Consider the following 27,320-nt stretch of genomic DNA (forward strand, 5'->3'; position numbering starts at 1 on the left):
CATAATTTCACTTCTGGCTACTCTGATTACTGAACAAGCTCTTACTCCTTCTCAACCCCCACAAAAGAAGGCTGTTATGGGACTCTGGTGTCCTGTCTCTTACCTGTAAGACTGTGCTGTCTGCAAAGCCAAAGCCATCCTTTAACAGGGCTGTGATGTAGCTGAGATCCATGCACAGGAAAGGACTGCCTGAGGTGAAGTTTTCCAAGTTATCACACACTGAAAGAGACAGAGTAAACAGTGGAGTTCAAGTTTGCAACTAACTGAGAGGTGTAGGATTTTCTCTTACAAAGTAGAATAGGGGGCCAGGCGTGGTGGCTCACACTTGTAATTCCAGCGCTTTGGGAGGCCGAGGCAGGTGGATCACCTGAGGTCAGGAGTTCAAGACCAGCCTGGCCAACATGGTGAAACCCTAACTCTACTAAAAACATAAAAATTAGCAGGGCGTGGTGGTGTGCCGCTATAATCTCAGCTACTCGGGAGGCTGAGGCAGGAGAATCACTTGAACCCGGAAGGCAAAGGTTGCAGTGAGCCGAGATTGCACCACTGCACTCCAGCCTGGGTGACAGAGCAAGACTCTGTCTCTGAAAAAAAAGATGGTGGGGAGAAGAAGAATAAGCAAAGCAGAAGTCTCCCTCTGGTTAATGCCTAGGCATCTCAGAGGCTGGACAATGCGCTGACTGCCTCTGTAAGACTGCAGCTTCTGAAGAACTTGCAGTTCTCTGGTATGATTATCCATTCACATTTACATGGGCTGTAGTTTATTTGCTAAGTTTCTATGACCTATTGTGGGGGCGTAGTCCTAAGTCCCTTATCTATTTTTTTTTTTTTTTGAGACAGACTCTCGCTCTGTTGCCCAGGCTGGAGTGCAGTGGTACGATCTCCGCTCACTGCAAGCTCCACCTCTGGGTTCACGCCATTCTCCTGCCTCAGCCTCCCAAGTAGCTGGGACTACAGGCGCCCGCCACCACGCCCGGCTAATTTTTTGTATTTTTTTTTTTTTTTTTTTTTTTTTGAGACGGAGTCTCGCTCTGTTGCCCAGGCTGGAGTGCAGTGGCCGGATCTCAGCTCACTGCAAGCTCCGCCTCCCGGGTTTACGCCATTCTCCTGCCTCAGCCTCCCGAGTAGCTGGGACTACAGGCGCCCGCCACCTTGCCCGGCTAGTTTTTCGGTATTTTTTAGTAGAGACGGGGTTTCACCGTATTAGCCAGGATAGTCTCGATCTCCTGACCTCGTGATCCGCCCGTCTCAGCCTCCCAAAGTGCTGGGATTACAGGCTTGAGCCACCGTGCCCGGCCTGTATTTTTTTTTTAGTAGAGATGGGGTTTCACCGTGTTAGCCAGGATGGTCTTGATCTCCTGACCTCGTGATCCACTTGCCTCAGCCTCCCAACGTGCTGGGATTATAGGCGTGAGCCACCACACCTGGCCCTAAGTCCCTTATCTATTATTAATGCTGAGGCTCAGAAGACAAGGAGATATCATTTAACCCTACTGTGGGTTACTGGATAAGATCATTTGTATTTTATTTTTTAATTTTTAAAAACTTTTTATTAATTTTTTTTTTTTTAGAGACGAGGTCTCATGCTGTCACCCAGGGTGGAGTGCAGTAGCATGATTGGAGCTCCCTGTAGCCTCAAGCCCCTGGGTTCACACGATCCTCCTGCCTCAGCCTCCCAAGTAGCTGAGACTACAGGTTCAAACCACTGTGCCTAGTTCTCATTGGCAGTTTTGATCCTCTCAAGGAAGCCTCTGTGGCTATTTCCCATGTCTTTTGATGCTTAGTGTTTCATTAACACTGATAACACTATTTCAATGAAAAAAAGAAAGTGTAGAAGAAAAAAAGGTCTTCACCATTTCCCTAAAGCCCTAAAGACTTTTTTTTTTTTAGGTGGAGACTCACTCTGTTGCCCAGGCTGGAGTGCAGTGGCACGACCTCGGCTCACTATAACCTCTGCCTCCCAGGTTCAAGTGATTCTCCTACCTTGGCCTCCCAAGTAGCTGGGATTACAGGCGCACACTGTCTCGCCTGGCTAATTTTTGTATTTTTAGTAGAGACAGGGTTTCACCATGTTGGCCAGGCTGTTCTTGAACTCCTGACCTCAGGTGATCTGCCTACCCTGGCCTCCCAAACTGCTGGGATTACAGGTGTGAGCCACCATGCCCAGCCTCCTAAAACCTCTTGTATTCCCATATTCTTGCCCATAATTCTATGCTGCATAAAGCTGAAAAAAAAAAAATTTTTTTTTAGAGACAGAGGTCTCACTATGTTGCCTAAGCTGCAATGCAGTGACTATTCACAGGTGTGATTATAGTGCACTATAGCCTTGAATTTCCAGCCTCAAGCAATCCTCCCGCCCTGCGTAGCTGGGACTACAGATGTGTGCCACCATACCTGGCTACCACCCAATGCTTCTAACTTTTAGCAAAGACTGGAAGACTCAGAAAGGAAACTAGCCTTCTGACAGGCCTTCTGAGCTGACTGAGGTGCTTTAGATCACTTTAGGTCACGAGAGTTGGCAGTCAGTCTCACAGGCTTACCTTCAAGGGCTTCCCCTGACACTCAAACTCACCTTCCCTGGCTTTTCTTTCAAAATCTTCAACTTTTAAAATACCGCCCTTTTCATAATCTGAAATAAAACGAAGATTATCTGATATCAAAACGCCTTCAAGGAAGCATAAGGAAATTCATTCATTATATACACATGTACATAATCTATGCGGCCTATTTTTTTTTTTTTTTTTTTTTGAGACGGAGTCTTGCTCTGTCACCCAGGCTAGAGTGCAGTGGCGCGATCTCAGCTCACTGCAACCTCTGCCTCCCAGGATTACAGGCGTGAGCCACCGTACCCAGTCTATGCAGCCTATTTTATTTATTTACAATCTATTCCATGTTATGTATATTTAACCACAATGAAAAAAACAGACCCATAAAACACAATAGGCCGGGTGCAGTGGCTCATGCCTGTAATCCCAGCACTTTGGGAGGCTGAGGCGGGCGGATAACGAGGTCAGGAGTTCAAGACCAGCCTGACCAACATGGTGAAATCTCGTCTCTACTAAAAAAAAAATTAGCCAGGTATGGTGGCAGGCACCTGTAATCCCAGCTACTCAGGAAGCCAAGGCAGGAGAATTGGTTGAAGCCGGGCGGCAGAGGTTGCAGTCAGCTGAGATCACGCCACTGCACTCCAGCCTGGGTAACAAGAGTGCAACTCCATCTCAAAAAACAAACAAAAAAACAAAATAACAACAAAACCCCCACAATAATAGGAAATTAATTCGTATCTCTCAGGCCATGACAGATCAGGTACATATACTGTCATAGGTAAAAATATTACTTTTGTGATAAGAAGAAAAGTTATCATAAAGAGACAGGAGGAAAATTTTTGGGGTGAGTATGTTTATTATCTTCAATGTGGTGATGGATTCATGGGTGTATACATGACAAAACTTAACAAATTGTATACTTTAAATATGCACTTATTGTATGCCAATTATACCTCAATAAACATGTTAAAAAAAAAAAGACATCATATAGTTGTTTTGGTCATCTCTCAGCTCCAAAAGATTGTAAGTCATTTCCACCCTTTTGTTCGAGTGACTAGAAAAGAGGTGGGTAATCAGTTCAACAAAGCACCTCAAGTGCTCTTTCTCCTTGACCTTCCCCACCACAGCCCTATCCACCTTCCTCTCTGGACTGACACCTGGGGTGAACTCACCAATCATGTCTGTGTCAACAGCTCGGTCGTAATAGTAAGAGAAAGCATAGAAGGAGCCTCTCTGGACCTCCTCTGGCTGGTGAAGTTTTCCTTGTACCACCCTCAGCACTTCGGCATAGCAGGGATCAAAGCCCACCTCCCCTGCCAGGCAAAGGTGCACAGGGGTAAGGTGAGAACAACGCTGGGGGAAGGGGACACTCTCTGAGGAAAGCTCCTGGAGACAATGAGGGAACAGCAGGAAGGTCAAGGAAAGCAAGAGAAGGCTGATGCTTGGGACAAGAGGCTTCAAAACAAAGATGAGCAAACGTCTGCAGCCTCACCACTCTTGTTTCTCCATGCCCGCTCCCCTGCCTAATCTGTATTCACCAAATCATGGCCAACCTTGTGCTGCTGCCTAGCATTACATTCCATAGCATTTGCAAGCAAGTAGCTAAAGGGCTCACCAGCTTCCTTCACTGGGAATCTAAGTTCATTCCTTGATATTCAGGTATATACCTTTTATAAGAAGATGAATCATTCTTGTCGTGGTTTTAAGTTTTACTATAATTTAAATAGCTAACTATTAACTAAACAGGGTTTCACACTGCTGCATTTGACCTAGGCTTAGAAGAGGTTTCTTAATTAATTTGTAAGAGGTGGGGTCTCCATTGCCCAGGCTGGAGTGCGGTGGCATTGTGCACTACAGCCTTGAACTCGTGGGCTCAAGTGATCCTCTTGCCTCAACCTTTTGAGTAACTGGGACTCTAGATGTGCACCACAGCACTTGGCTAAGCGCAGGTATCTAATGGGTCCATAACACTTGGTCGATGCAGAATGACAGCTGCGTTGTTCACTGTCACTTCACATTAGTCTTTGGAGGCATGCCAAGATCTTTGGAACAAGTCCCTGCAAAAAGGTAAGCTTGAGTTCTGGAAAAAGCTTCCCATGGGACTTTTCCAGAGCTTCCATTGTAAACGTAAATTTAACCAGTGAAAAAACATCACTTGCCTTCTTGGTTGCCACCATACTGGTATTTCACACCCCCAAAGATCCACTCTGCTTCTAACCATCTCGGTAGACAGGCACTCCGGAAAGTGTGTCCATCAGTCCCTGAAAGAATCCAGGGCACAAAGTGAGAAGTAAGTAAGTGAGAGAGAGGGAGGAAGGCAAACAAGAAGCCAGTGAGGCGGGAAAGAATCACCATGGGGGCTGGGCCTTAAAATCCGATGACATTAATTCCATGAAAACATCCTGTGACAGGAATCCTTAACTCAGGGTTCACAGACAGGCTTCGTGGGGTTGGTGAACCCCCTGAAACCAGAAGCAAATTTTCATGCACATGTGCTTCTGTCAGAGGGGTCCATATATCTCAAAGATCCAAAACCTACAATACAGTAAGTTTCCACCTTTCTAAAAACAAGAAAGAAATGCTATGCTGCTTTCCTCACTGGTTGCTGAGAGGCTTAAACGAAATACACTTGAAGATGTTTTGTATACTCTGAAATGAAAAATAGATGTCATCCCAATAACAGATTACTGTACAAAGTGCCTTAAATGCAAATTCTCATTTACTGTGAGGAAAGGGGCACAGATAGGTTACTTGCCTCAAATCACAATGCTGGGACTGAACCCAGTTCTGCCTGACCTCAACTGTGAAGAGATGAATGAAGTTACTCTGTTGTTCTACCTGCATGTAGAACAGACCCTGCTTCCTGTGCCTCCAATGTAAAGCTCAGGGCTTGAGCAAGCTCCTGCCAAATGTATTCTTAAAGCCTGGGATTTCTGCAGAACTGCCTAGACATAGGCTGTTCCCCCTGTACAAGTAGACCTCATTCTAAAAATGGCTAATAATATACATCAAAACTTCTGAACTTATAAAACAGAAAAGGATTTGCTATTATTAGGTCCATTATACAACATTTGCCTCCCAATTCAACATCATCTTTTCCTGCATAGAATGGCTATCAAGGAAGGGAAGAAGCAAGCGGAGTATCTGTGTCACCCTCACCATCCCCCACCCAGCACAGGTACCCAGACAAACCTTCTGTCTCCAGGGCTCCCAGGGTTGCTAATCTTGCAGCTTTCAATCCAAATCCCAAGTAACTGTAAAATACAGGATTGACCAATTTCATGCTGGTCCTGAAGTTCTCTAGCCTAAAGCTATCTCTTTCAAAAGTAACATGGTTTCTGTTTCCCTCTGGAAATATGAAAACCTTGTTCTGTCTCTGTGACATATTCATCTCCTGTGGTCAACAAGGGGTAATTTCTGCACAGTTTGGATCAAGGCTATGCAGTAAGAATTCCCCACAGTTATCATTCAAAGGCCAGAGACAGTGACAATTCCTAGGGTCCCACACTAGGAACCATTCCCAGAAAAGCTCTCTTTAGCTTAGTTCTTAGCCCCAACTAGGATTAAATTCCAGGCTGGATTCTGAACCTCTAAAGGCCAGTTCAAAGGAGTTGGCAAGAAGCTTTGCCTGAGCCTTCTTGAAGTGTCCTCTCCCTAGAGAAAACTTCTGACTCTTTTTTTTTTGTTTGTTTGAGACCGGGTCTTGCTCTGTTGCTCCAGCTGAAGTGCAGTGGCGTGATCTCGGTTCACTGCAACCTTCACCTCCAGGGTTCAAATGATTCTCCTGCCTCAGCCTCCTGAGCAGCTGGGATTACAGGTATGCGCTGTCATATCCAGCTAATTTTTTTATTTTAGTAGAGATGGGGTGTCACCATGTTTGCCAGGCTGGTCTCAAGCTCCTGACCTCAGGTGACCCACCCACCTTGGCCTCCCAAAGTGCTGGGATTACAGGCATGAAGCCAACTGCACCCAGCAGAAAATTTTTGACTCTTAAGTCATATATTAATGCTTTTGAGGCCAAGAATGGAGAAGGTTCTTAAGTTCCTCGGGCTTTTTAAGTGGCCTGGGTTTCAGTGATAGGCCTTAGGGAATTGGCACAGACTTTGTTTTGCTGATCAGCTACAATAACAGATTTGAGAACACTTAGAAAAGTTAGGAGAACATACAACATGAAATATTATTCTTCCCTGTCCCCATTCTCACCTATGTGTATAGAGCTTATAAGTGCTGTTAAACATCTCAAAGGAAGTGAGGTAGCCCCTAGGAGTTTGTTCCAGAGTTTTCTGCAAATCAGAAAAAGCAAAAAGACTATTCAGGATCTGTAATCACTTGAAGATGTTCACACCACCACCCGTCCCTCCCAGCAAAAAATCAGATGAAGACAGATTAAGCGGCTAATCTCACTAGGCTTGAGGAATCGAAGGGATTCTGAACAGTGAGATGGCAAGGGAACATTCACCCAGTTATTAACTGACTTGACTCTGCCTAAGCGTGGTAGGGCTGCTGGCTGAAAATGGGACGCCTCTTTCTTGGCACCATGATATGCCTGCCAAGTGCACTTCTAACCAGATCTTCATGAAATGACTCACCTCAAACTGGGGCAGGAACGTGATTTGGGTGGAGGCTCCCCCTAGGTCCAAGGTCCCCACAGTCTCCTGTCTGTGGTCATGCAGCTGACCTGTCAAATGAGAGCCAGCTCTAAATATCCTCCATATCCTGGGCAGCCCAACACTTGCCTCTCTTGTTCTTATCAGGCACTGAAGGTATTCCATACATACTCCACTGCCCCCCAGCCCTGATGCTGCAGGGGAATGTCAACTCAGAAGGACTCTCGTTGCAGCAGAGGCCTTCAAGGCAGGTGTTTTTTGTTTGTTTGTTTTTTGTTTTTTGAAGGCCTTTTTGGAGACAGAGTCTTGCTCTATCATCCAGCCTGGAGTGCAGTGGCACAATCTCTGCTCTCAGCTCACTGCAACCTCTGCCTCCTGGGTTCAAGCAATTCTCCAGCCTCCCGAGTAGCTGGGATCACAGGCACACACCACCACGCCCAGCTAATTTTTGTATTTTTGGTAGAGACAGGGTTTCGCCATGTTGGCCAGGCTGGTCTTGAACTACTGGCCTCAAGTGATCCACCCACCTCAGTCTCCCAAAGCGCTGGAATTACAGGCATGAACCACCACACCCAGCCTCCTTTCCTTTTTTAAAGAAGAAGAAACAATACAGAATGAAAGAAAGGGCTTTTTTACTCTTCTGACTATGCATGTAAAAGCTAGTTAGGCTCTGAAGATAAACTTGAGGATGTATTACCTGTCAGAAAATTCACAGTAACCCAAGCTAATATGCCTAAAAAGAAAGAAAGACAAGGATTAGATCCCAGAGCATATTTTTCTCTTTCCTGGCCCCATCCTTGTTTTTTTCCTCTCTAAATTTCATGTCTAGAGCACATGTTCCTTCTCCCTCTCCTCTATTTCCTGCTATCCCATTCCTTCTGTTTATTCCTTTCTCTTCAGGACCCCGTCCCTGGCCCCAGTTCCTTTCAGTTAGATCTTTCATTGATCCTGCCCCTCTCCCCCAGAACACATATCAACACCTCTCCCACCTTCGTCGGATCCATCCATGATGCTAACACTGTCCTTTGGTACCAGGAAAGGTGACTTCCTGAAGATCTCCTTTACCTAGAGAAAAAAGAAGAAGAAGAAAAAAGAATTCCCTAAGGCAATATTTCTATATTTTGACAGTGTCCTGTAAGACTTAGAAAACTACTCCATTTTTCCTAGATAAAATTTTGGCAAAACTCATTCCTTTGCCTTAAGAAACTAGAGAAGAAACTAGGCAAGCCATTACCAGTTTCTTGCAAAAACACAAACACAGGGATTCCTTTGACTTTAAGTAAAGCTAAATCAAACCATCTAAATGTATAGGTGAACTGGACCTACGGAAAGGCATATATTTAATCCTGCCAGCTCAAATCAGGATCCTGTAACTTTTTAAACCTGATAAACTCTACTGGACATACACTGGAAACTAGGAGGAGCCTTCCCACTCCATTCCTTAGATAAGCTGACACCAACCCGCCGTGGTGGAGTTCACACCGAAGGGCTGAGGTACTCTGCTGCCAGCACCGGTCTGATTCTGGCACATGGCTAGGGCCTCTAGAGTGTGGGGAGACTCCAGATCCAGACTTAAGGAACCCTGTTTCAGGAGATGGGAATGAACATCTTGCAAAAACATCTTGCCTCTCCATAATATAGACCATTGATATGGGTGTTATGTCTTATGTTTCTATAATTATCAAGGGAAAGGAAAAAGAATTCTCCAAATAGGATAGGAAGAACTCTAGTCTCTTTGCTGTTCTCATTTCTGATAGGATGAAACATACCACATGATGACCTCTGGACCCTGTTTCAACCAGGAAAAACCAGTTAAGTGATACATAAACAAACTTTTAAAGAAAAGACAGATAAGTGAACAGGACGATGCACAGCAAGAGAGCTTATGCTTTTGCCTTCTCTGCTTTTCGCCCCCATCCTACAGTTTGTTCTCAAAACAGCGGCCAGAATGGTGCTTTAAAAATGGATGTCAAGGCCGGGTGCGGTGGCTCACGCCTGTAATCCCAGCACTTTGGGAGGCCGAGGCGGGCGGATCACAAGGTCAGGAGATCGAGACCATGGTGAAACCCCGTCTCTACTAAAAAATAGAAAAAAATTAGCCGGGCGCAGTGGCGGGCGCCTGTAGTCCCAGCTACTCGGGAGGCTGAGGTAGGAGAATGGCGTGAACCCGGGAGGCGGAGCTTGCAGTGAGCCGAGATTGCGCCACTGCACTCCAGCCTGGGCGACAGAGCGAGACTCCATCTCAAAAAAAAAAAAAAATGGATGTCAAATCATGTTTTTCCTTGGCTCAAAACCTTCCAGTGGCAGCCAGGCGTGGTGGCACATACCTCTCAACCCAGCACTTTTGGAGGCCAAGGCAGGTGGATCACCTGAGGTCAGAAGTTCAAGGCTAGCCTGGCCAACATGGTGAAACCTGGTCTCTACTGAAAATACAAAAAAATTAGCATGGTGGTGGGCAACTGTAATCCTAGCTACTTGGGAGGCTGAGGTAGGAGAATCGCTTGAACCCAGGAGGCAGAGGTTGCAGTGAGCCAAGATTGCGCCGTTGCACTCTAGCCTGGGCAACAAAAGTGAGAGTCTGTCTCAAAAAAAAAAAAAAAAAAAAAAAAAAAAAAACCTTCCCGTGGTTTCCTTCTTAAAGAAAAAGCCAAAGTGCAGGCGGATCACCTGAGGTCAGGGGTTTGAGACCAGCCTGACCAACATGGTGACACCCCATCTATACTAAAAATAGAAATTTAGCCAGGCGTGGTGGCACATGCCTATAATCCGGCTACTTGGGAGGCTGAGGCAGAAGCATCACTTGAACCTGGGAGGTGGAGGTTGCAGTGAGTGGAGATAGCGCCACTGCACTCTAGCCTGGGCAACAAGAGCGAAACTCAGTCTCAAAAAAAAAAAAAGAAAAAGCCAAAGTGATTACACTGGACTTTGAGATCCTATATGATAAGCACCCCTTAGCCCCGCCTATCTGAGGTTACCTCCTACTTACCTCTCATATCACCCTTTCCTCTCCAGCTATGCTGACCTCCTGGATGCTGTTCCTAACATACCAAGCACATACCTGTCTCTGGCCTTTGTACCTGCTGTTTCTTTAGCCTGGAATATTCTTCCCACAAATGTCTTGTATAACTTGCTTCTTCATCCCCCTCAGATCTCTGATCAACTGAATTTTATCAAAGACATCTTCCCTGACTGCCCTATTTAAATTACCATTTCCCCCACTCTTATCGCCAGATTCCCTACCTGCCTTTCCCTGCTTTTTTTTTTTTTCCCTCCATAGTACCTACAGCACCTAATATAACTTTCTTTGGACTTGTTCAGATGTTTATTTTCTGTCTTCCTGAAAGTAGAATGTAAGCTACAGGAGTGCGAAGACCATTTTTGTATTTTTGGTTCCCCGCTGAATGTATTCCAGTAACTTCACCAGCGCCCAGTACATAGTAAGCACTTTTTTTTTTTTTTTTTTTTGAGACAGAGTCTCGCTCTGTCACCCAGGCTGGAGTACAGTGGCCCAGTCTTGGCTCACTGAAAGCTCTGCCTCCTGGGTTCATGCCATTCTCCTGCCTCAGCCTCCCGAGTAGCTGGGACTACAGGCTCCTGCCACCATGTATGCCTAAGTTTTTGCATTTTTAGTAAAGACCAGGTTTCACCACGTTAGCCAGGATGGTCTCCATCTCCTGACCTTGTGATCCGCCTGCCTCGGCCTCCCAAAGTTCTGGGATTCCAGGCGTAAGCCACTGCACCTGTAAGCACTCTTATGTTGAATAAATGAGGAATAAATCAGGAATCAGGATTCAGGTTCTCACAGAGACATACTAGGCTGCTTGTCCTTGGATAAGAGACTTAAGTCCTCTGTACTGACAGTGAAAGGAAAATGGATTTAGGGGATTGAATTAGTACACCTGTAATATGGAGTCCTTTTTTGCTGTGATTTTTTTTTTGAGATGGAGTTTCACTTTTGTTGCCCAGGCTGGAGTGCAATGCCCAATCTTGGTTCACTGCAACCTCTGCCTCCCAGGTTCAACTAATTCTCCTGCCTCAGCCTCCCCAGTAGCTGGGATTACAGGTGCCTACCACCACGTCCAGCTAATTTTTGTATTTTTATTAGAGACAGGGTTTCACCATGTTGGCCTGGCTGGTCTTGAACTCCTGACCTCAGGTGATCCACCCGCCTTGGCCTCCCAAAGTGTTGGGATTACAGGCATGAGCCACCATGCCTGGCCTACTGTGATTTTTTAGCTTCAACCTTTTTTTTTTTTGAGACGGAGTCTCACTCTGTTGCCCAGGTAGGAGTGCAGTGCTGCGATCTCAGCTCACTGCAAGCTCTGCCTCCCAAGTTCAAGCAATTCTCCTGCCTTAGCCTCCTGAGTAGCTGGGACTACAGGTGTGTGCCACCATGCCCAGCTAATTTTTGTATTTTTAGTAGAGATGAGGTTTCACTACGTTAGCCAGGCTGGTCTCAAACTCCTGACCTCAGGCAATCTGCCTGCCTCAGCTTCCCAAAGTGCTGGGATTACAGGTGTCAGCCACAGTGCCCAGCCTAAAATAGATACATTTTATTGTACGTAAGTTTATCTTAATAAAGTTGATTAGAAACAATTTCTGATTCTGCTTTAAAATTCTAAAAGAATGAAGAATACCGGCCGGGCGCAGTGGCTCATGCCTGTAATCCCAGCACTGTGGGAGGCCGAGGCGGGCGGATCACCTGAGATCAGGAGATCGAGACCATCCTGACTAACACAGTGAAACCCCGTCTCTAATCAAAATACAAAAAATTAGCCGGGCGCGGTGGCAGATGCATGTAGTCCCAGCTACTCGGCAGGCTGAGGCAGGAGAAGGGCGTGAACCCGGGAGGCGGAACTTGCAGTGAGCTGAGATGGCACCACTGCATTCCAGTCTGGGCGACAGAGCAAGACTCCGCCTCAAAAAAAAAAAAAATTGAAGAATATCCTAGATAGAAAGTACTTTAAACTTTTTAGGAAAAGCTCTATACATTTAAGAGTGACAGTTAAAAATGTAAACAACTAGCTATAACAAGCAGTCAGAGTCATCATAGTGCTTTGGCAGTGGTGGAATATTGAAGGTGGTGGTCACATTCCAAAAGACTAAAACCTCATTAAGTATTCATATAGGGAAAAGGGCAGAATGATCCAAGATGCAGTTTTAAAACTTACCTCAAAGAGCAGAGCCTTGGCTTTGTGTTCTGGCAGTAAGCGTAGTCCTGCCGTTGCCTTTAGAACCACTGGGGTCTTTTTCCAGTGACTTCGGGGGATTGAGTCTTTGGCCACCTCTAAGAGCCCTTGAACAGTCTCAGCACCCTGCAAAAGAGACAACCCATTCATCTGATGAACAGTCGATTTAGTGGCTGGCACTGGTCTATTCTGTCAACATACTTTGTGGGAGCAAGAGGAGGGAGGTGGCATAGGGCTCCAACCTCTCTCTGCTCTGTAGCAGGAGAAACCTAGAGAAGTGGGCCACTTTGAAGAAGGAGAATCCAGGCCGGGTGTGGTGGTGGCTCACACCTGTAATCTCAGCCCTTTGGGAGGCCAAGATGCATGGATCACTTGAGTTCAGGAGTTCGAGACCAGCCTGACCAACATGGCGAAACCCCATCTCTACTAAAAAATACAAAAATAAGCCAGGCATGGTGGCACACGCCTGTAGTCTCAGCTACTCAGGAGGCTGAGACAGGAGCATTGCTTGAACCCGGGAGGCAGAGGTTGCAGTGAGTCAAGCTCATGACACTGTACTCCAGCCTGAGCAACAGAGGGAGACTCTGTCTCAAAAAAAAAAAGGAGAATCCATTTTATTTTGACAGTCCTAATAAAAATCCTTCTTTTTTTTGAGACAGTCTTGCTCTGTTGCCCAGACTATAGTGCAGTGGTGTGATCTTGGCTCACTGCAACCTCCGCCTCCCAGGTTCAAGCGATGCTTGTGCCTCAGTCACCCAAGCAGCTGGGATCACAGGCATGTGCCACCACACACAGATAATTTTTGTGTTTTTAGTAGAGATAGGGTGTCACCATGTTGGCCAGGGTGGTCTCGAATACTTGACCTCAAGTGATCCACCCGCCTCACCCTCCCAAAGTGCTGGGATTACCATGCCTGCCCAATTATTCTTTTATATTGTGATCATTTTAGTTGATTATTTCTTTTTCTTTTTTTTTTTTAGGTGGAGTTTTGCTCTTGTCGCCCAGACCAGAGTACAATGGCGCGATCTCAGCTTACTGCAACCTCTGCCTCCCGGGTTCAAGCGATTCTCCTGCCTCATCCTCCTGAGTAGCTGGGATTACAGGCGTGTGCCACCACACCTGGCTGATTATTTCATGTTTCATATAAATCAGCTTTAGGCTGGTATAGTGAAGAAAACACAGGAGTTAGAGTTGGAAGACTTGCTTGCTAGCCCTGTGGCCTAACTTAGGTCACTTGGCCTTGTTGGGACTTGGTTTCCTCAAGTGTGGGATGGGAGATACACCTCCTACCACCACTAAACTGTTGTGTGCATGAGGCACAGTGCGTGTGGCAGCAATGACGCAATACTTTTGATGATCTCCTAAAGAACATGTCAGACTCATTTTTGTACCATCATATGGCACACAGTAGATGCTCAATTTGTAATAAATGAAAACCATTATTTTAAATCCATTATTTCCCTGAGTGAACTTTTATTCTGATATCTGACTGCCCTTTGATCATTATTGTTAGCAACTATAACACAATCATCTTTTCTAAATGCCAAGTCAGTTTCTAATAATGTAGTTGCTTTCAACCGCTCCTAATTTTTCTAGTAGATTTGCTATCCATGTACTACTGAACTAAGAAACTACATCCTCTCAGGGCCGGGCATGGTGGCTCATGCCTGTAATCCCAGCACTTTGAGAGGCCGAGGTGGGCGGACCACAAGGTCAGGAGTTCAAAGTCAGCCTGGCCAACATAGTAAAACCCCGTCTCTACTAAAAATACAAAAATTAGCCGGGTGTGGTGACACATGCCTGTAGTCCCAGCTACTCGGGAGGCTGAGGCAGGAGAATCACTTGAACTCAGGAGGTGGAGGTTGCGGTGAGCTGAGATCAGGCCACTGCACTCCAGCCTGGGCAACAGAGTGAGACTCCGTCTAAAAAAAAAATATATATATATATATATATGTCCATATATCCTCTCAGTTCTCCAAACTCAAATCATTTTTAACATCAGGCATTTGGGTAATGATTATTCTTGTGACACTGAATAATAAATACCTTTACATTTGCTCCCCAAGTTTAACATTCTGCCTTATTCTATTTCAACGTGGCCTCAGACACATAGGATGCAATATGTTGTGGGTGCTCAAATATGAAATACAGTTTCCACAAACTCTCTATTCATTTTCTACCACCAAAGATTGTTGTCATCACGGGTTGTTGCCTAATTTCTCAAGTATAGGTACGGTTCCACCCTGCATCAAGGCACTCTGAAATGGAATTCACTGCTCACCATCCCTTCAACTGCCATGTTTATACATCATACCCTATAGAACTTCACGTCTACCTTCTGCATTTACATGAACAAATGCAACTGATGGCTTCAACTCAAAATTTTAAACAGTAAGTACACAGGGAACAATCTCCTCAAAGCTAGTGTCATCCTTAAATTACCACAACCAATTAACCAGCCTTCTTCCGCCCAGCCCTCCTGAGCATGAGAAATATAATTAATGTTATCCAGGAGATTAGCTGAGGAGAGAAAGCTGATCTCACACATGACCTCAATCTCATTAGTGAGTAGCATGAAATATTTAATAGCAGTGGTGTCGTCAAGTTATCAAGGCATTGAGAATCTAAACATCAAATCATAAGAAACTCACCTGCTTAGGTTGATCTACAAAAGCAGAAAGTCCTGGCTTCACAGAATCAAAAACTTCCCCTTCTAGAATTGGAAGCTGTCCTATTTTGTCCATGGAACAAAACAGAAGAGAGAGCTGGTTACCAAAAGTTAGGCTGCTTCAGATGCTGGGCTCTGCAAGCTTTCCTATGACTTCCCTGAAGTCATCCCAAATGATCCCACTTGTGAGGAATATCTTGCAGGAGTACTGGAAAGAGGGACTAGAGCAACCTCTGAGGGTCCATTTCTGCTACCATTTCTCTGGTGGACACCTAGCTCCTCCGCCTTTCCCCAGGCTCCACAAGTTACTTGAGGAAAAAACACTGACAATGCAGAAAAAGTTAATCTTTCAGGGTCTCCTAGCCTCATGTCCAAGGATGGCAGTGAAATTCTCATGTGATCCTTCTCCCAAAATCCCTGGAGTATCCCACGTTTAGGGAAGAGGAAGAACAAATTATAGCTATTCTTTTTGAACACATGGGTTTCAGACTACAGGCAGCCCAGCTCTCTCCTAATTTCACACTGAATTAAAACCATGTGCTCTGGGCAAGCATGGTGACTCACACCTAAAATCTCAGCACTTTGGGAGGCCGAGGTGGGAGGATCACTTGAGCCTAGGAGTTTGAGGCCAGCCTGAGCAGGTCTCTACAAAAAATTTTATTTTATTTTATTTTATTTTGGAGATGGAGTCTCGCTCTGTCACCTAGGCTGGAGTGCAGTGGTGCGATCTCGGCTCACTACAACCTACATCTACCGGGTTCAAGCAATTCTCCTGCCTCGGCCTCCTGAGTAGCTGGGATTACAGGCACATGCCACCACGCCCAGCTAATTTTTGTATTTTTAGTAGAGATGGTGTTTCACTGTGTTGGCCAGGCTGGTCTTGAACTCCTGACCTCAGGTGATCCCAAAGTGCTGAGATTACAGGCGTGAGCCACAGCACCCAGCTACAAAAAACTTTAAAACGAGCTGGGCATGGTGGCACATGCCTGTAGTCCCAGCAACTCAGGGGGCTGAGGTGGAAGGATTGCTTGAGCCCAGGAGGTCAAGGGTGCAGTGATGTGTCATCATGCCACTGCACTACAGATCACGCAACAAAGCAAGACTTTGTCTCAAAAAAAAAATTAAAAAATAAAAACGAAAAAAACAAAACAAACAAACAAGAAATTCCAAATAAACCATATGTTCAATTGTAGTTCAAAGTTCTCTGAAGAAAGACATCTGCTAGGTGTACAATTCTGTAATTCACATGATAAACTCTAAGCGTATTTGTTTCTGGGAGGAGATTCTAAAGTGTGGATTTACAGACTCTAGTAAGGGTCCCAGTTGCACTTACCTGGCATTTTCTGCACAAAGGTGTAAACATGAATTCGAGTTCCAGTGCTCCCTGCATCAAACATAATTCCATACAAGGTGCTGGCGCTGACATTGATGGGGCACATGGAAGACAGGAAGATACCCTCAAACCAAGTCTGCTGGTCCCTGTGGGAGACAGCGCTGCAAACACAGGATACCGCCAGCATGAAAAAGACTGCGCCCCGAGAAGTGGCCATTCTTTTCCCAAGATGAGGCTGGGTGGAGGCTTTTGTTGCAGAAGTAATCCTGTTCACACACCTACAGAGGCTTATAGGACAAAGGCACACAAGTTAGACCAACCACCTTTTTTAGTTACACCTGTAAAAGAAGAAACACTCACTCCTGGGCCCAAGGTGTTCCTTCTCTGTTCTAATAACCTGTACAACAAGCTAAACCAGGGTAATGTGGGCTCTTAGCACCTTTTCCGAAGGGTATCTGGTTCCAAAAGGAAATTGGAATTGAAGATATATTTTCCCATGTTTTGCTTTTTAAAAATTAATACAAAGTAATTGTACATATTTATGGTATACATGTGATATTTTGATATATGCAGACAATGTGTAAAGATCAAATCAGAGAATCTAGGATATCTATTACAACATTTATCGTTTTTTGTGTGGGAAACATTTCAAATCTTCTAGCTGTTTGGAAATACACAATAAAATATTGTTAACTATAGTCATCGTACTGAACTATCAAACACTAGAACTTATTCCTTTTATCTAATTGTAAGTTTGTACCCATTAACCAACTTCTCTTCATCTCTCCACACCCCACCACCCTTCCCAGCCCCTCTGGTAACTGTCATTCTACTCTACTTCCATGAGCTCCCATATGTGAGTGAGAACACGCAGTATATATCTTTCTGAGCCTGGCATGTTTCACTTAACATAATGACCCATGCTTTGCTTCTTTTTTTGGAGACAGAGTCTTACTCTGTCGCCTAGGCTGGAGTGCAGTGGCACAATCTCAGCTCACTGAAACCTCTGCCTCCCGGGTTCACGCGATTCTCCTGTGTCAGGCTCCTGAGTAGCTAGGATTACAGGGGCACACCACTATGCCCAGCTAATTTTTGTATTTTTACTAGAGACGGGGTTCCACCACGTTGGTCAGGCTGGTCTTGAACTTCTGACCTCATGATCCACCAGCCTCAGTCTCCCAAAGTGCTGGGATTACAGGTGTGAGCCACTGCGCCCAGCCATTTTGCTTTTAATTATAGGGTGGGGGCCGGGAACAGTGGCTCCCGCCTATAATTCCAGCACTTTGGGAGGCCCAGGTGGGAAGATTGCTTGGGTCTAGGAGTTCAGTACCAGCCTTGGCAACATGGCGAGAGCCCTGTCTCTATTAAATTAAAAAAAAAAAAAAAAAAAAACTGGCCAGGCACAGTGGCTCATGCCTCTAATCCCAGCACTTCGGGAGGCCAAGGTAGGCGGATCACGTGAAGTCAGGAGTTCGACACCAGCCTGGCCAATATGGTGAAACCCCGTCTCTACTAAAAATACAAAAATTAGGCCGGGCCCGGTGGCTCATGCCTGTAATCCCAGCACTTTGGGAGGCCGAGGTGGGCAGATCACTTGAGGTCAGGAGTTCAAGAACAGCCTGGCCAACATGGTAAAACCCCATCTCTAAGAAAATACAAAAATTAGCTGGGCATGATGGCGGATGCCTATAATCACAGCTACTGGGGAGGCTGAGGCAGGAAAATCACTTGAACCTGGGAGACAGAGGTTGTAGTGAGCAGAAATCGTGCCAGTGCACTCCAGCTTGGGTGACAGAGCAAGACTCCATCTCAAAAAAAAAAAAAAAAAAAAAAAAAAAAAAAAAAAATTTAGCCGGGCATGGTGGCAGGAGCCTGTAATCCCAACTACTCGGGAGGTTGAGGTGGAAGAATCACTTGAGCCCGGGAGGTGACGATTGCAGTGAACCGTGCCTCCATACCTGGCTTTTTTTTTTTGGTAGCCATGTTGCCCAAGCTGGTCTTGAACTCCTGGGCTCAAGAGATCCACCTGCCTCAGCCTCCCAAAGTGCTGGGATTCCAGGCATGAGCCACTTCACCTGGCCAGATTTGTTATTACTGGGAAATAATTTTTTAAACGTATAGGAGGTTTTTTTGTTTGTTTTTCATCATTCTGCAACAAAGCCATTATAGTGAGTTTGAATGTTCTTGAAACCTGTGATAAAAAACACTTGTGGCTGGGTGCAGTGCCTCACGCCTGTAATCTCAGCACTTTGGGAGGCCGAGGCGGGTGGATCACATGAGGTCAGGAGTTCAAGACCAGCATGACCAATATGGTAAAACCCCATCTCTACTAAAAATACAAAAATGAGCCAGGCATGGTGGCGTGCACTGGTAGTCCCAGCTACTCAGGAGGCTGAGACAGGAGAATTGCTTGAAACTGGGAGGCAGAGGTTGCAGTGAGCCAAGATCGTGCTACTGCACTCCAGCCTGGACAACAGAGTGAGACTCTGTCTCAAAAAACAAAAACAAAAACAAAAAAAACACTTGGTAGTGTTCAATGGAATAATGGCATCCATCCTTCATAGTTGCTTTACTAGCAACTTTTTTCCCCTCTTTTTTTCTGGATGGACATTAAATGAGAAACAAAAAAATTAAGTGCTTTTTGTTTTGGTGATTTGTATCTGGCCTCCTGTAAAGCTCAGACTGTGTCCTGTGATCTCATCCATAAAGGAGAACTGGAGTTCCTCAAGGTCAGGGTTTCTTAATCTTAGCACTGTTTACACTTAGGGGCCAGGAGCAGTGGCTCACACTTGTAATCCCAGCACGTTAGGAGGCCAATGCCGACTGATCACTTAAGGTTAGGAGTTCGAGACCAACCTGGCCAACGTGGTGAAACCCCATCTCTACTAAAAATACAAAAATTAGTTGTGGTGGTGCGTGCCTGTCATCCCAGCTACTCAGGAGGCTGAGGCAGGAACATCACTTGAACCCGGGAGACGGAGACTGCAGTGAGTCAAGATTGCACCACTGTGCTCCAGCCTGGCAGACGGAGCAAGACTGTCTCAAAAAAAAAAAAAAAAAAAAACGACAACCAAAAAAAACAAGACAATTAGGGCTGGATAGGTTTTTGATGTGGGCACTGTCCTGTGTAAGGCAGGATGTTTAGCAGCATCCCCAGCCTCTACCCACTAGAGGTCCGTAGCACATCCCACCCCTCCATCCACAACCAGTTGTGATAAACAAAAACGTCTCCAGACATTGCCAGCTGTCTGCTGGCTACTTTTCTTGCTCTATACATTTACATATAAAATATATTCTAGGTATTTTAATTTTATGTTTATTTTTAAAATATTTTTTAAATAGCCTGTAATCCCAGCTACTTGGGAGCCCGAGGCAGGATAATTGATTGAATCCAGGAGGCAGAAGTTGCGGTGAGCTGAGATTGCACCATTGCACTCCAGCCTGGGTAACAAGAGCAAAACTCCATCTCATAAAAAAAAAAAAGTATATATATACATATTTTTAATATTTTCATATATATGTATGTATATAAAAATATTTTTTCTCTGCCATTTTCTTCTGGCATATCTATCCTCTAAGGCAAGGCCTCCTGACTTGCACTTTATGTACTTTGCACCAAACAGTTTTGGGTCTTCTGATCCAGCTTTCATCTCTGGATCTCTTATGCAAGTCATAGTTTACTGGTTAAGTGACAAGATCTGATTCCAAAGTTCCCATTGCCCAGGCCCTTCAGCTCTAAAAAAATACTTTGTATATTTGGAGTACAGATTAAGGATTCTCAATCATCTAAACTTTGTTGAGTATCTAGGGTTTATCAAAATGTCTCCTCCCCCAAGGTGACATATTACATAAAATAAAGCAAATTAGGCTACGCGTGGTGGCTCACGCCTGTAATCCCAGCACTTTGGGAGGCCGAGGTGAATAGATCACTTGAGGTCAGGAGTTTGAGACCAGCCTGAAACCCGGTCTCTATTAAAATACAAAAAAAAATTAGGCATGGTGGCGCATGCCTGTAGCCCCAGTTACTTGGGAGGCTGAGGCAGGAGAATTGCTTGAACCTGGGAGGCAAAGGCTGTAGTGAGCGGAGATTGTGCCACTGCACTCCAGCCTAGGCGACGGAGCAAGACTCTGTCTCAAAAAAAAAAAAAAAAAAAAAAAAAGCAAAGTAAAGTTAAATGCAGCTGGGTGTGGTGGCTCATGCCTATAATCTCAGCACTCTGGGAGGCTGAGGCAGGTGGATCACTTGAGGTCAGGAGTACAAGACCAGCCTGGGTAACACGGCGAAACCCCGTCTCTGCTAAAAATACAAAAATTAGCCGGGCATGGTGGTACAGGCCTGTAGTCCTAGCTATTTGGGAGGCTGAGGCACGAGAATCGCTTGAACCTGGGAGGTGGAGGTTGCAGTGAGCTGAGACTGTGCCACTGCACTCCAGTCTGAGAGATGGAGTGAGATTCTATCTCAAAATAAATAAATAAAATAAAGTTAAGTATATTTGGAATTTTAAAATATTTAGGCTGGGCAAAGTGGCTCATGCCTATAATCCCAGCACTTCGACAGGCCAAGGTGGGTGGATTGTTTGAGCTCAGGAGTTCAAGACCAGCTTGGGCAACATGACGAAACCCCATCTCTACCAAAAGTACAAAAATTAGCTGGGCATGGTGACATGCACCTGTGGTCCGAGCTACTTGGGAAGCTGGAGGTGAGAGGATCTCTGGATCCTGGAAGTTAAGGTTTAGTGAGCTGTGATTGCGCTACTGCACTCCAAGCCTAGGTACAGAGTGAGACTCTGTCCCAATAAATAAATAAATTAAATATTCAAAATAACTAGAGTTGATCTTAGGTACTACAAAAGCAGAGTTGGAACCATCCGTTCGAACGCTATTCAAGGTTGAACTTCTATCCTGTAGTTAAGAATAAGAGCTGTTGGTTAAGAGAGGAACAAACAAAATTGTTTGACCTTTTACAATCCCAAACAAAGGAAACTTCATCCTAGGAAATCAACCACTGATACAGGACAGCTGCCTGGCCAGGTTCACACTCTGGCTGATTCTTTTACAGCAAATGAGCTAGACATAGCTAGATCAAACTAAATAACTCAAAACAGAAACAACTCTTCAGAGTCTCTGAGTGTTAACAGATCCTTGCTTTGTCCAACTCTTGGTCCCTCTTCTCCCTCAGAAAGTGAATTAATGGCATTCTAGGCAGCAGCTTTCCTTCCTCTGTGACTGCAGTTTCTTCAGGGGTCACCCATATTTTGTATTAATATATCATTGTAGTTTTTGAAAAACTTCTCCAGCTTCTATTTCTATTAAGTAAATACTTGTTTTTCTTCCAGAGATTTCAAAGGTGAAAAAAAGCATCCTAAGTATCTGTTTTCACAAGAAAACAAAGAACAGACAAAAAAACCCCTGCAGAATCATACCAGTTGTTCAGTGTAAAATCAAACGATAGATTTTAGAGACGGCAAAGGATAAACAAATAGAATGCCCCTTTCTGCTCTCAGTAACTACATTCTAACACCACTTGCAATCACACTTTTAAGATTAGTTATTTTTAAATGGCATTAGGCATTATTTTATTTTTTCAAATTTTATTTATTTATTTATTTATTTATTTATTTATTTTGAGATGAGTCTCACTCTGTTGCCCAGGCTGCAGTGCAATAGTGCACTCTTGGCTCACCGCAACCTCTGCCTCCCAGAATCAAGAAATTCTCCTGCCTCAGCTTCCCTAGTAGCTAGGATTACAGGTGCACACCAACACACCCAGCTAATTTTTTGTATTTTTAGTAGAGACAGGGTTTCACCACGTTGGTCAGGCTAATCTCGATCTCCTGACCTCAGGCGATCCACTTGCCTCGGCCTCCCAAAGTGCTGGGAAAACAGGCGCGAGCCACCGTACCCGGCAATGTAAGCCATTTTGAAATAATGTGCCAGGTGCAGTGGCTCACGCCTGTAATGAACCTGGGAGGCAGAGGTTGCAATGAGCTAAGATTGTGCCAGCACTCCAGCCTGGGCGACAGAGCAAGACTCTGTCTCACAAAAAAAAAAAAAAAAAAAAAAAAAAAGGCTTACATTTATAGAATGGCATTCTATTTTACAGAACCCCAGTCTGCACAGCTTGCTCATTCATTATATTAAAATCTTTGCTCAAATATGTCAGCTTCTCAGTGAGACCTTCCTTGTCCACCTTATTTAAAATTATAACCCATCTGACCACATGCATGTTTTCCTACCTTCCTTTTCTGTTTATTTTTCTCCACAGGACTTTTTATCATCTAACACATTATATAATTCATTTTTGTTTATTTTCATAATTCCTGTTTCCTGCCACCTTTACCCACTATGTGAACTATACATAGGTAGGCAGAAATTTTTTTTTTTTTTTTGGATAGAGTCTTGCTGTATCACCCAGGCTGGAGTGCAGTGGTGCAATCTCATCTCACTGCAACCTCCGCTTCCCGGGTTCAAGTGATTCTCATGCCTCAGCCTCCCAAGTAGCTGGGATTACAAGCATGTGCCACCGCGCCTGGCTAATTTTGTATTTTTAACAGAGACAGATTTTGCCATGTTGGCCAGGCTGGTCTCAAACTTCTGGTCTCAAGTGATCCGCCCACCTCAGCCTCCCAAAGTGCTGGGATTACAGGCATGAGCCACCTTGGCTGGCCCATAAGCAGGAATTTTTATCTGTTTTGTTTTTTATGTGTTCCTGGTGCTGGAATGGTGGTGTGAGCACACAGTAGATATTGAATGAATACTCCAAAGGGATAAACAATAATACAGTAACTCAGGCACTAGATCTCATCCATTTAATAAAAATATAACAGCTGGTTGGGCACAGTGGCTCACAGCTGTAAATGTGCCACTGCACTCCAGCCTGAGTGACAGAGACTCTATCTCAAATAATAATAATAATGATAATAATAGCTGACTGCTTTCCAAAAGGAGATTACCCAGCCCTTGAAAAAAATCACAATTCCAAGCTTCCAGTGAAGGTTTTCCCCACATTTGTTATATAAAGGTGACATTTATCCCATTTATCCAAATGTGTCAAGTTTTATATGCTACTCAAAATAGTACAGATAGGCGTACCTTTTTTTTTTTTTTTTTTTTTTTTGAGACGGAGTCTGGCTCTGTGGCCCAGGCTGGAGTGCAGTGGCCAGATCTCAGCTCACTGCAAGCTCTGCCTCCTGGGTTTACGCCATTCTCCTGCCTCAGCCTCCCGAGTAGCTGGGACTACAGGCGCCCACCATCTCGCCTGGCTAGTTTTTTGTATTTTTTTAGTAGAGACGAGGTTTCACCGGGTTGGTCTCGATCTCCTGACCTCGTGATCCGCCCGTCTCGGCCTCCCAAAGTGCTGGGATTACAGGCTTGAGCCACCGCGCCCGGCCTAGGCGTACTTTTTATAGACTAGGGAGGTATGTATTTAAATCTACTCCTTTCAGAATTGGTCTTCTCATTTTCTCCTGCTCACTATCTCTTATTCACCCCCAACAAAGCCCTGTTTCCAATTCTTTTTGTTGAGACTCTGGTGACAGCCAGTGTTTGTCACTATCTCCATCTCCTTCTATGGTCTTTTATGTCTCTTTATACCTGGAGTAAACATGAATCCTCCCCACTCAGCTTTCCCAGAGCGTCACACTCTGGCTTCCCTTCTTCCATGTCCCCGGAAGCCTGAGAGACCACAGTCGCAGAGGACCTGGGCCCCATTCATGTGCTCACCTGCTTGTGTCTGCCTGTTCCGAGTCCTTTTCACTGCAGGTTGCCTTTTGCTCTTTGCTCCTGTTTCAGCTCTTCTTAATCAAGCAAGCCTCATGAACCACATTCACCTTTGTGCCAGTTTGCAACTAACAGTGTGGCATTTTGCTAACTCACTCCCTTCTCTATCCTTCTCTCCTCCCTTACTCTCTTTTTCTCTGGGTACACAACTGGTTCATCTACTTTTATGATAGTTAACTGCCAACTAGTAGGACTAGTGCTTATAGGGTGGAAGTTGCTCAGGAACTAATTTCTGTGTTTTTGTTAGGCAAATAGAAAAGTTAATAGCACTTCTCAATGCCTTCCATCCATGACACAGAATTTAGAAACATGGTTGGAAAATAACTTGGTCTCTTAAAAAAAAAAAAAACAAAACTTTAGATACCTGGGCATTGAACTGTCTAATTAATAAGCATGTACTGAGTATCTAATATATATCAGCCACTCTGTTCTTGATATACACAGTGGAATCAGATATAGGCTCAGATATAGAAGAAATTTCAGCTTACTGGAGAAAACAGGGCTGGGCACAGTGGCTCATGCCTATAATCTCAGCACTTTGGAAGGTCGAGGCATTACTTGAGGCCAGGATTTCAAGACCACCCTAGGCAACACAATGAAGCTCTGTCTCTACAAAAATAAAAAAATTAGCCGGGCATGGTGGCATGCACCTGTAGTCCCAGCTACTCAGAAGGCTAAGGTGGGAGGATCGCTTGAGCCTAGGAGGTCAAGGCTGTGTGATCCATGATTACATCACTGCACTCCAGCCTGGGCTACAGAGCAAGAATCTGTCTCAAAAAACAAACAAACAAACAAAACCCAGACAAGTAAACCAATGGCTGTAACATACTGTGATAAATTCTCTGACAGAAATGCACATAAAGTGCTACAGGAACAGATATAAGGGACAAGAAACTCGGCTTGGAAGGGGAAAGGTGAAGGTGGGATGGGACTGGGAGGCTTCTTGAGGGAAGAGAGGTAGGAATTATCCTGGGAAAACGACACAAGGAGAATTCTGAGAACTTCAAGTATTAAGAGCTTGGTATAGCTGAAATATAGAGGTGTACCAGAATAAAGACGGCCAATAAAAAAAGGGCTCTGGAAGCAGAGAATCAGATTTCAAAAGGAGTGGACTTATTTTCCTTTCCCATAGTGACACGTGATTGTTAGTTTTGTCTTTCTGTTCCCTCCCTAAGCAAATATCATTTTGATTGACTTGGATAAAATGATACAGTATCTCACAACAGTGGACAATGGGATAGGTGACTAGAAAGGTCCACCAAAAGGTCCAAAAAGAGTGAAACGTAAAAGCTCCCACTGACAATTCATCTGAGCTCCATAGAAAAGCTAGCCTTAACAAGTTAAAAATTAAACATAAGGCAAGTTTAAAATGTAACTAGAATGTAATCAGTAAGCTGAACTATGGAACCAATATAGTCAAACCACCCATTGTGTAAGTAAGCCAAGCCAAGCAAAACCAAGGTAGGTCTAATAAGCTAAGTTCAGGACAGGCTGCAGCAGAGTGAGATATGCCTCATTTGAGGATATAACTTAAGACCTACATACCTAATACAAAGGGCCACAGCCCTGACCCACCTTGCTATCTGAAGCATGTCTAAGGTAGGGGGTGCATGATATCGTTTGTATTCCCAAAGTCAAGTATTAATATTAGGCCTGGAACATGCTGGACACCAGTAATTGAATCCCAAATGGACTTGGTACAATTAGGCTAATGGAATATGCAGGCAGAAGCAATAGGGCAAGGAGTACCCCCTTTCCCAGTGTCCCACTACGGCCTATGTATCACATGTCCAACTCCCAATTCCCCTCCAAACCAGCCCATGGATAGGGCATGTGAAGCCTATTTATTCACATACTAATTCATTCATTTGGCCATTTGTTACAGGCAGAAAGAATGAGGGTTGTGACCAACTTAGTATACCACTGGAGGCTATATGAGCAAACAGAAAACTGTTCTCATGAAAGCAGGATGTTGGAAAACTGACAAACTGCGTCTGCGCCAGAAGGGGTGCTGAGGGCAGTCACACCCCCAGGGCAATGTTCCTTGTGATTATCTATAGGAACATCTGAAGTCTGTTGTACAAAGAAAGCAATTATGTATACCTGTGATAAATCAAGCAGCTGACCAACCGTTAACTCTTCCCTCCCTGCTCTTTCTACCTAATAAATATGAAAGGCTGTAGAAGCAGCTCAGGGCTGCCTTTGCTCACTAGAAGCAAGGAGCCCCCTAACCCCTTCTTTCAAAATAGATCCTTTTGTCTTTGTCTTTATTTCTGCGTTCGTTCCCTTTGTTCACCCCGTAGTAACTGACAGCGACAGCCGTTCCAGAAATGAGCAATTTCTTACTGCTGCTTACAAGTACAGCATGCAAAGATAAATCATCTAAGAAATTTTAAGAAACCCTAAGAAACTACACTAAGTTGGAGAAAAAATACATGCCCATAAATTACCTCCATAAAGTGAAAATGTGTCAAGCAGCACAGTTACTATGCTCTGAAACTTCAAAGCTGGGATGATAGAGAAGGCTCTGTGAAAAAGGTGGTATCTGAGGAGGAGCCTGAGGAGGGAAATGAATGAGGACAGGCAAGGAGTGCTTTTCAGGAATAAAACCATGAATCAAGACATGGATGTGGAAAAGGGATGGGGGTCCCTGGGGAACAGTGAATGATCAGTTTGACCAACTATAGTAAGAAATAAAGTTGAAAAGGCAGGTTGAGTTCACAGAGTAGAGGACACCAAATACTCAGCTAAGGAGTTTGGACTTTACTCTGCAGGTGATAGGAAGCCACTGAAGATATTGAAAAAGGGAGTATCCAAATACAAATCTGGTAATTACATGTAAAGACTGCAATCAGGAGCCTTGTCAGGACCACTCAATTGCTTAATTGTACAAATGTTTACTGATGCCTACTAAGTGCTAGGTGCCAGAAAAGTAAAGGTGAGGAAAACAGACCTTTTAATTCAAGATGCTGAGTCTGGCAGAGGTGGCAGACATATATAAAAATAACCGTAACTTTTAAAACTAAGCATAAAAATGGTAAAGAAGCTAGCTGTGGTACCTCACACCTGTAATGCCAGCACTTTGGGAGGCAGAGGCGGGCAGATCACCTCAAGTTAGGAGTTCGTGACCAGCCTGGCCAATGTGGTGAAACCCCGTATCTACTAAAAATACAAAAATGAGCCAGGTTTGGTGGCACA

The 27,320-nt window shown here is 44.6% G+C and overlaps 1 protein-coding gene across 8 annotated transcripts in view; it reads right to left on the bottom strand.

The window, feature by feature from the left end:
- ENTPD5 (ectonucleoside triphosphate diphosphohydrolase 5 (inactive)) overlaps positions 1-27,320 on the bottom strand; it is a 57,933-nt gene that overhangs the window by 10,189 nt on the left and 20,424 nt on the right. For 6 of the 8 annotated variants that reach the window (XM_007987256.3, XM_007987252.3, XM_073011148.1 and 3 more), the window contains exons 4-15: positions 16,344-16,630; positions 14,994-15,073; positions 12,325-12,468; positions 8,143-8,218; positions 7,851-7,886; positions 7,136-7,224; positions 6,750-6,829; positions 5,739-5,800; positions 4,706-4,807; positions 3,719-3,859; positions 2,573-2,629; positions 104-219 (exon numbers count right to left, since the gene is read on the bottom strand). In XM_007987256.3, coding sequence (XP_007985447.1) covers positions 104-219; positions 2,573-2,629; positions 3,719-3,859; positions 4,706-4,807; positions 5,739-5,800; positions 6,750-6,829; positions 7,136-7,224; positions 7,851-7,886; positions 8,143-8,218; positions 12,325-12,468; positions 14,994-15,073; positions 16,344-16,560 — 1,200 coding nt within the window. In that variant the 5' untranslated portion in view covers positions 16,561-16,630. The remainder of the gene's footprint in view (positions 1-103; positions 220-2,572; positions 2,630-3,718; positions 3,860-4,705; positions 4,808-5,738; positions 5,801-6,749; positions 6,830-7,135; positions 7,225-7,850; positions 7,887-8,142; positions 8,219-12,324; positions 12,469-14,993; positions 15,074-16,343; positions 16,631-27,320) is intronic. The other 2 variants (XM_037984695.2, XM_073011150.1) reach the window with 1 other exon arrangement.

Source organism: Chlorocebus sabaeus, chromosome 24 (assembly GCF_047675955.1).
Source record: "Chlorocebus sabaeus isolate Y175 chromosome 24, mChlSab1.0.hap1, whole genome shotgun sequence".
NCBI lineage: Eukaryota > Metazoa > Chordata > Mammalia > Primates > Cercopithecidae > Chlorocebus > Chlorocebus sabaeus.